The sequence below is a fragment of the Galeopterus variegatus genome, unplaced genomic scaffold (genome assembly GCF_000696425.1).
Source record: "Galeopterus variegatus unplaced genomic scaffold, G_variegatus-3.0.2 Scaffold4458, whole genome shotgun sequence".
Lineage (NCBI taxonomy): Eukaryota > Metazoa > Chordata > Mammalia > Dermoptera > Cynocephalidae > Galeopterus > Galeopterus variegatus.
Window position 1 is genome coordinate 122,080 of NW_007730569.1, and position 8,833 is coordinate 130,912.

Sequence of the window (8,833 nt, forward strand, 5' to 3'; positions counted from 1 at the left end):
CCCCTCCCCCCCCTCCACCTCCACGCCCAGGTGCAAAGTTAAATCGAGCCTGGATTCTAAGTCAACCAAGCGGCTGCTATATAAAAGCTCTGATTTCTTATATATATATATTTACGTATGTACATGTCACCTGGAATTTGGACTGGTTTTCTGGGCTTTCTCTGTTCCCTCCTCATCTGGCTGATTGTGTTTTGTGGAAGGAAAGGCCTCGACACTAACAGTGATAAGTGCTTAGAAAGTTGGGCGCAGGCTCACCACCACCCAAGAGATAACGGACATATTATCCTCAGGAAAAGGCTTTACAATGTCTAGTGGAGACAGGAAGAGACTGATTTGGAGGAGAGGAGGAAGAGAAAGTAAGGAGATCAATTCTGTGCTAGCAGACGACTAAAATCTTCAACCACAGAACGTCATGAAAAAATACAGCAGGGAACGGCTTATACAGGAATGAATGTCAGCACCTCGGGAGGGAGAGAAAACCCTGCCGCCCACCAAGGCGCCTGCCTTCCTGCCCAGGCCGCTAAATCACAGAGCCACATGACACGGAAGCCGGGATGCATCTTTCAACTTTCAGAAGTCAGTCCTCTAAAGAAAGAGCAGAGCTCCCTGGACCTGCTCTCACAAACCTCTGTCTACCTTCTGCTGGGACTGGAAGCAGCCGACAAGCTCAGGACACAGCGTTTCAAAATAAAAAAAAAAACAAGAAGAAAAACCAAAAAGAATCACCCACATGAAAAAATGAATGAATCTCCCCATATAAAAAAAAAAGGGCCACTCTTCTTTCTGTAAACCAGTATCCACCTGGGCCCGAACAGGGGGGCAGGGCAGAGAGCAAAGCCCTGAGGAACACTGCACAGACAAGGGACGGCCCATGTCCCACACCTAGTCCAGCTCCACCGGTGGCGCTTCCAACAGGAAGGACGTGCAGATGCACACCATGAGGTGTAAGCTCCAGGTCTGCTTCTATACTTTCTACTACTGCAATACCTGTCTTTTTTCTGGAAAATATCACCTCAACGGAGGATTTCCCATATTTATTAAATTACAAGTTTGCAGGCACAGCTTGAGCAAGATAAAAAAGTCATCTCCAGAGTTGTACAATCATCTAAATTCAAAAACACTCATAAAATTGAGCGAACAAAGCTAGTATTTGCATATTAAGTAAGGAAGCATATTGCTAATGGAAGCCACAGGACTGGCCAAAAATAAACATTTTAGATTAAGTAGTAAAATAAATGGAGAATTCCACCTGAGACCACCACTTCCATAAAGACCCGTGGGTTATCGCACTGCAGGAAGCTGCAGGAGAGTTACCTCAGAGGTGATGTGTCAGCGGGGACAGCAAGGGTCCCACCCCACAGCCTCATGCTCTCCAGAGACAGTCCAGAGTGTTGGGAAGGGGAGAGGTGGCCGTGTGGGGCCAGCCTGGGGGCTCTGTCTGAGGACGGACAGCAAGGCACACAGACACAGCAACCCCACTAAGCAGATGGCAGTGCTGGCTGCCGGGAGCAAGGCGTGCCATGGTGAGCAACTGTGCACACCTGTTGTTCTGATAATGTGGGGACACCGGGAGGTGCGTGGCCGCCAACCCCCCCCAACTCTCTCTGACAGCCCAGACCAGGGGCAGATGCCTGTGCCTGCACAGGCACCACCATCCATGAGACGAGGACACTCAGCCCATTCCAGACATCCCACGGCTGTGCTACCATCTCTGCTTGACACGTACATGCTGTGGCTGCTCCTGTGGGGCTTGTTGTGAACGTCAACAGCGAGCTCCTGATCTGTGGAAGACCCAAAGCCTCTACGTCAGGTTGTCTGTGGACACTGGTGCCAGGAGAGCCCCCACCGTGGCAGGTTCACAGTGCAGTGGCCTGGGGGATGACAGGCAGCGGAGGCCACATGAGGCTGCTCCCTCAGATTGGACAGATCCCGCAGACCCAGGAAGGGACGCCTTGTCTCCAGAAGCTGTGGGACAAAGAACATTGGTCCTGACAGTGAGGAACGAGACCTTAACATTCACACTGTCACCCTTGGTGTGAGTCTAACAGAGAAGCCAACACGTGGCATCTTGATGCAACTGGAATACGCTACATGGTCCTCCTCTGCAAGTGACTGGTACACACATGCTCGCAGACACCACACACGCCCCCCACAGACACCCCCACATACACACGCTCCACACACACCACCACATATAGAAACATACCCCCCCAATGTCCCCAAAGTGCAAGAGTGGCGATACTGGCATACTGTTATAATTGCTCTATTTTATTACTGTTATTGTCGTTAATCTCTTACTGTGCCTAGTTTATAAACTAAACTTTATCACAGGTATGTTTGTACAGAAAAAAACATAGTAGATGCAGGGTTTGGTATTGGCCTGGTTTCAGGCAGACAGTGGGGGTCTCTCGCAATATATCCCCACAGGTAATGGGGAACTACTGCGTTCAAAATTTTTGAGTGCCACCTTTTGGTGAAAATGGACATGCAAAGACAGAAAAGGGGAGGACAGAGTAATCCAATTTGTACATGATGGTCAACAGAGACACATCATCAGTGACTCTCAATTAAACTCTCTGTATCACCAACCTGCAAACTTCGGTTCTTTTTAAACTCATGCCCTTGTCTGATAAACAAAGACCTCAGGTTTGTTCTCGAAGTCTGATTTACAAAAATAATGTTCCAGGTAAGAACCGACATTGCTGGTGCTAGATCTTTCTCACTCTGCCCCGTCCCCTATTAGAGACCCTAATACTCTGCCCAGCCCAGCCTGCCCGGAGGAGACGCTCTGCTCTTTCCCCTGCTCCCGGACTTGTAGGAGAAGATGTTCTGGGTCCCTCCATGACAGAACCCACCTTCGTGCCATGGCTAGAGGTGGGGGGTTAAAGAGGATCCTAAACAAACGTTTAGATTCCTCTTCTCATCTTTAAAGCTGAGTGACGCCTGCCCCCCACACTCACAGTACACCAGGACCCCTTCCATACCTTCGCCATCTTCAAAATAAACCAATCAAAACCAGTACCTTTCCTCCCATAAGCTTTATCAGATGAATGCTTGAGCAGTTCCTGGACTACATCGGATTCTTGCTCTCTGTTCCAGGATTCAAGAGGAGCCCGTCCCAGCCCTGCAATAACAGTAGCCAAGAAACACTTACACACATTTAAAATAAACCACTGAGGGGAAAAGGAGGAGGGTTAGCAAGAAACTGGTGATTCTTGCTCTCTGTTCCAGGATTCAAGAGGAGCCCGTCCCAGCCCTGCAATAACAGTAGCCAAAAAACACTTACACACATTTAAAATAAACCACTGAGGGGAAAAGGAGGAGGGTTAGCAAGAAACTGGTGATAGGCCGCAAAAGTGGTCACACTGTGTAATGCCGAATGTACTGATTATCCTGATTTGAGCATCACATATTGCACACAGGTACTGATATTTAACACGGCACCCCACAGATATGTACAATCATGTTTCAATAAAATAAACCACTGAGGAAACAAATCACATGCCTATTATTATAACAGAATTGTAGAACTTACTGATAGTAAATACTTACTAATGCCTAACTTAAGTGCTTAACATATTAATGATGATTTTATCCAATAGAAAAGGCTGTTGTCCAAATCAATTCTTGGAAAAGAAAAGACAGAAAACAAGAAAATTGCAGAAAACAAAAGCCAAACAAACCCTTATAAGCCACAGTGTCAGTCCTTGGTCTGACGGAGGGCAGGGCACGAAACCAGCTCTAAATGGGACCCACTGCTCATGTCAGAGACAGCAGCGCCTTGAAAGCAACCTGAGTTCCAGAATGGGGGGACAGGAAAGTGCCACCACCACACGCTCCCCAAGCCCTGGCCCAGTGAGAGCCTGGCCACTGGTGAGCACCACAGCGCTAGGCCACCCGGCACGTCCGCACATCAACAGCCCTCACCACCCTCCTCAGGATCCAGACGCAGTTCCTGAACCAGTCCTCGGTTCCTGCCCCGGTCCCCCTGATGTGCCCACCGCCCAGCTGCAGGCACGTATCACTCCCTAAGCACAACCTGACCTTGTCTCTGCCCTCTGATTCCTGGGGACCTCTAGGATCAGTGCCCCTGCACCAAGCACGACAGCATCCCCTGCTCTACTCTCTGGCCTCTTCTCCCCCTGCTGCTCAGCACAGCCCGGGACCCGTCACACAGAGCCACCAGCATGCTGAGAGCCTGAAGCACCCTTCCTCATGCAGTCCTCTCTTCTGAGGTGTTCAGGACTGAGTGCAAATGTGGGGCTGGGGACCCTCCTGTATGAACACAGCAGCCGAGCACCTGCCTGATGCACGAGGCCCATCACCATATGGCACTGGGCTGAGCCCTGAGTGCCCAAGCAGCAGGTCCCAGGCCACAAGTGCTTGAATTTGTGCACAGCAATCCGACTCTCCTGCTCCAAGAACTGCATCAAGCACAGCTCTCCCATCACTTGAGTGTGGCCTTGTCTATACCCCCAGGTCACTGAACAGCCACAGACCTCACTGCCAGCAGCAGCAATTCGCAAGGTAATTCATGATGCTCCGTTTTTATGCAGCAATTCATTTCTTAAAAGTCTGACAAATATAGGGCCAGCCTGTGGCTCACTCGGTAGAGTGCGGTGCTGATAACACCAAGGCCACGGGTTCGGATCCCATATAGGGATGGCCGGTTCGCTCACTGGCTGAGCGTGGTGCTGACAACACCAAGCCAAGGGTTGAGATCCCCTTACCGATCATCTTTTTAAAAAAAAAAAAAAAAAGTCTGACAAATATAAATCGACCTCCAGTGGCCCGGCTGCCCCAAATACACTAAGGACTGATCCCCAGATGCAGAGCGGACCCCACCCTTCGCTTAGACAGTTCCGTGGCAAGAGCCTGCTGAGGTACAACGAAAGCAGCCTCTGACTAGGGGGTGGGAGGGGGATGCCTTAAGTCACCGTGGGAAGGCCCAGGGACAGCACCACACACAGACCCTGGCAGCAAGAGTACTGCGCTGTCTTCAGAGGCCCAGCTACGTGGGGAAGAGAGGATGATTCACGTCTGAGCCCAGCCTCTGAGTGCAGGCGTCCCAGAGAACACGCCGGCTGGGGGTTCAGCTAGTCACACCCGCATGTAGGCTCAGCAGGAACCACCTGGACTCAGAAGACCCACTCACAGGACGCTTTAAAGCCACCTGCATCCACCCCCCAGGGGTTGTTTCAGCCAGAAGCTGATGCCCCTTCCTGTAGGGTCTCACCCGAGGGAAAGACGTCGGCCGCAGCTTCACCTGGGCCCTTCCCGCTCTGGGCCCATCCACCCCCTCAGCACTCCGTCCGTGATGGGGGGCATACCCGTGCAGGCCCCAGGAAGCTGACCATTCACGGATGGCGCGTGGCTGCTCGACTCAGGGACAGCAGCATGGCTGGGCCTGACACTCCTCTGGCCCTGTGGACGCTCCTCTCCTCCTGCCTGCTGTGACTCCTGCTTTCTTCTTCTCCTTTTCTTCTTCCTTGGAGGTTCTGCCGTGGTCTCTGGCTCGCCACTGTGCCTAGGAGAGCAGCTGTGGGAAGTCAGAGGCAGGTCAGCTCTCCGAGCACACTGACAGCAAGGGAAAGAGCTCAAAGACACACGTCCCCAGCTAGTTCCACGAGCACATGCCTCTACTAACTCTAGACAACACCACCCCATGACCCAGCGGACATGGCATGCCAGCTGTCCCAGCGACACCCTTCACTCCCCACACATTGGCAGACCTTCCCTCGGGCTAGAGAAGTGGCGAGCGTCATGAGTGCCTGCTGTCCACACCCACACGTCCAGGCGTGACACATCAGAGAAAGTCACAAGGTCACATTCCTAACCTAACTAGGCAAGTCCAACAAACTGCATGTGCAGACTGCTGGGACCTTATTGAAACATCTCACCTCACATCCTTGGACCACCCTGCACATACAGTGACGGCAAGGGCTGGGCACAGTTGTCCATGCCACTGGCACTCCAAGGACAACCCACTGACACTCACTACAGGGACACTCTGCCGCACCTGCACACTTTAGAGGCCCAGATCAGCATATGGCATTTCTGGACCTCACCTAAGTGGGGATGGGATGCTCACTTTCACTTTGTTTCTTGGGTCAGGGGCACAGGTGCTGCCGTGCCCACCTACCTGTGCCCAGCTGCGTGCTGGTGGAGGCCGTCTTCCCCGCCGGGCACCTCTGCTCCCTTCCTCCTCCGCTTCCTGCTGCTCACGGGGTGGCCGGCCACCTGCGGGCGTCTGCCCTCCTCCACCTGGCTGCTAGCTGGCAGCTCTGCCGGGCCCTTCGTCCTGCTCTCAGGGCCCCCAAGCTGCCTCTGCATGGGCCCCTCCCGTGGGACAGCCTCCTCTGGGCGCGGCCTCTTGCTCTTCTTCCTCCTCCTGCCAGGCATGGCAGCTGCACCCGCAGGGTGCCCTGAGAGGTGCATCTCTGAGCCCAGCCTTGGGAGCACTCCCACGTGGGTCTTCTTCCTCTTCTTACAGGGGCTGGGAGGGGCCTCGCTGGCCTGTGGTGGCTGGTGTGAAGGGGACAAGCAGTCCCCATTGACCTGAGGCAGGGCAGTCGAGGCGGAGGGGCAGCTCCATAGTTGGGACATCGCTGGGGGCTGGGTACTACTGGCCAGTGGCGTGGAGTGGGGGCTGAGGGGAGGCTTCGGTCGGCTGGATGGTCTGGGAGCAGGTGACACAGCCCTGTGAGGACAGCTGGGCAACGGGAAGGCTGCTCTGAAAGACCAGACAGAGCTCTTCCTTCCTGCCTGCCCCCACCCTCCCCCTCACCTAAGAATTCTAGAAGGATTTTTCCCCCTGTGATTCTCAGATACACATCAATTATGTGTAACAGGTTAATAATGAAATTCAGAGTCTACTTAAGATCAAAGTTAATAAGAATCATCCGTCTTTGGTTCTTGTCACCAAACAGTTCAAAGTATATTTGCAAACTCTAATGTTTTTAATTTTCAGTACAAATGTGTCCAGGAGGCAAAGCTTCACTAAGCAATAAATGGTAAGAAAAAAGAAATCCTGTTAGGATTTATTTCCTAACCTCCCAAAGTCTTGGGCTGTTCAAGTGCAAGAAGTCAGCCTATAAGAAAGGCAGGTTCAGGCCTGTGAATACTCCACTATTATTTTCCTCTCAATTCTGGGGGCCAGGAAAACTAGGAAAACAGACTTGTAGAGCAGAATTACACAGCAGGATGTGTAAGGGACAGGACAAGAGCCACACCAGGTGAGGAAAGTTCCCTCCCACCCCAAACCACAGGGTTCTCAGTTGTCAACAGGGGGCGATGATGCCCAACCGAAGGTTGCTGAATTAAACAGGATTGTCGTCGTCGTCATCTGAACCAGAACGAACTATAGTGCCCGTGCCAACTGAACTACACTGTCACGTCACCTAAGCATTTCCTGGAATTTTTTTCAAAAACGGTTATATGACAAAGAAACAAAAAACCTCAAAATGCCTCAATTGTTTAAGGACCTACCGTGTACAAAAAACAGTATGCCAAGTATGGGAGGCATGTGCGAGTGTCAGAGAGAGAGGAAGGTGGAGCTTGGGGTGCTGGTGGGGACATCGCCTCTGTAGGTGCAGGAGAGAGGCTGATTCGTGCCACTAGAGTGAAAGGGGGGTGCAAAGTACTCTGGGGCCTGAGCACGCACCAAGTCCAGCAGGCCACCACCCTGCCCTTACCTTTCTTTGCTTCTTTCCTTCCCAGCTACCAAAGGCTTTTGCACCCCCCAACTGTCACACACTCATTACCAGTTACTTGCAACACTTTGTCACACGACACACCTAAGTGACGTGAGCACCACTCTATAACAGTGACTCAGTGGTGAGGAAAGGATCCAAGCCTTCAGGAAGAGTGTGTATGGGGGACCCTGAAGGGCCCTGAAGGTGGTCTTGTGGCTCCCACAGAGCCAAACCTCCCAAGCAGCCCCAGGTGGAGTGCTCTGCAGGGCTAGAGAGACAGAGCCCTCCCCAGAGCCAGATGCCTGGGGTGCGTCATTGGGAGATCACAACCTGACACCGGCAGGCAGAAGATGGCCCCAAAGGACTCGTAGGACTCTGAGCTCACTAGGGGTCTTCCTGGAAGCCCTGCCTCTTCTTCCTACTGTGACCTTCTGTCATGGGGCTGGCGAGAGGCCACAGGATAGGTCAGTCCCCAGCACACCAGGTCATCAAAGGTCACAGATGCAGCAGAGGGATGAAAAATACAGGCAAAACTGAAAAACCAGGTCTGCGGAGACTAAATAGCCTCTGACCCTCTAGCAGATGGAACAGAGAAGGGGGCTCATCCTTGATGCCCTGCACCTCCTCAGCTGTACACTGCTCAGCTCGTCCTGTGAGGCTGCTGGTCCGTGCCACTGTCCCCAGCCAAGCCACACACCCACCGCAGACAAGGGCCTGCACACGCAGCTTACCTGGCTTGATGGACAGGCCACATGGCGGCGACGGCAGGGTGAGTGGTTTTCGTGGGGGAGGTGAGGCCGGAGAATGGTGAGGGGGGAGGTGAACGGAGGTCATTGCCGGTCGCCCTCCGCAGGGTGCTGGCCTGCAGTTATTGACATAAATAAAAACTTGGTGGTCTAAAAAAGGTTTCCGTGAGTGAAGAGGGGGTGAAAAAAAAAAGCCCAGAAAGGATGAGGGGACAGAAGGAGGAAAAAAGGGGGCAGGTGGGGGGGGGGAATGGGAGAAGAAGAATCAGAAAAGTGTTTTTGGTTAGAAACAAAAAGGAAAAAAGGAAGGAAATTTAAACAAAAATCTCAGCACCACAAATACATCCTCGTGTCACCCCACCTCACGAGCCTTGTGCTGCAGAAGTGCCCGCC

The 8,833-nt window shown here is 52.5% G+C and overlaps 1 protein-coding gene across 1 annotated transcript in view; it reads right to left on the bottom strand.

The window, feature by feature from the left end:
* Positions 1-2,468: 2,468 nt before the first annotated feature.
* The window catches only part of USP36 (ubiquitin specific peptidase 36), a 32,395-nt gene continuing 26,030 nt past the window's right edge, over positions 2,469-8,833 (bottom strand). The window contains exons 14-17 of the mRNA XM_008587587.1: positions 8,426-8,556; positions 6,143-6,712; positions 5,331-5,539; positions 2,469-3,124 (exon numbers count right to left, since the gene is read on the bottom strand). Of these exons, the coding sequence (XP_008585809.1) occupies positions 2,907-3,124; positions 5,331-5,539; positions 6,143-6,712; positions 8,426-8,556 (1,128 nt within the window). The 3' untranslated portion in view covers positions 2,469-2,906. The remainder of the gene's footprint in view (positions 3,125-5,330; positions 5,540-6,142; positions 6,713-8,425; positions 8,557-8,833) is intronic.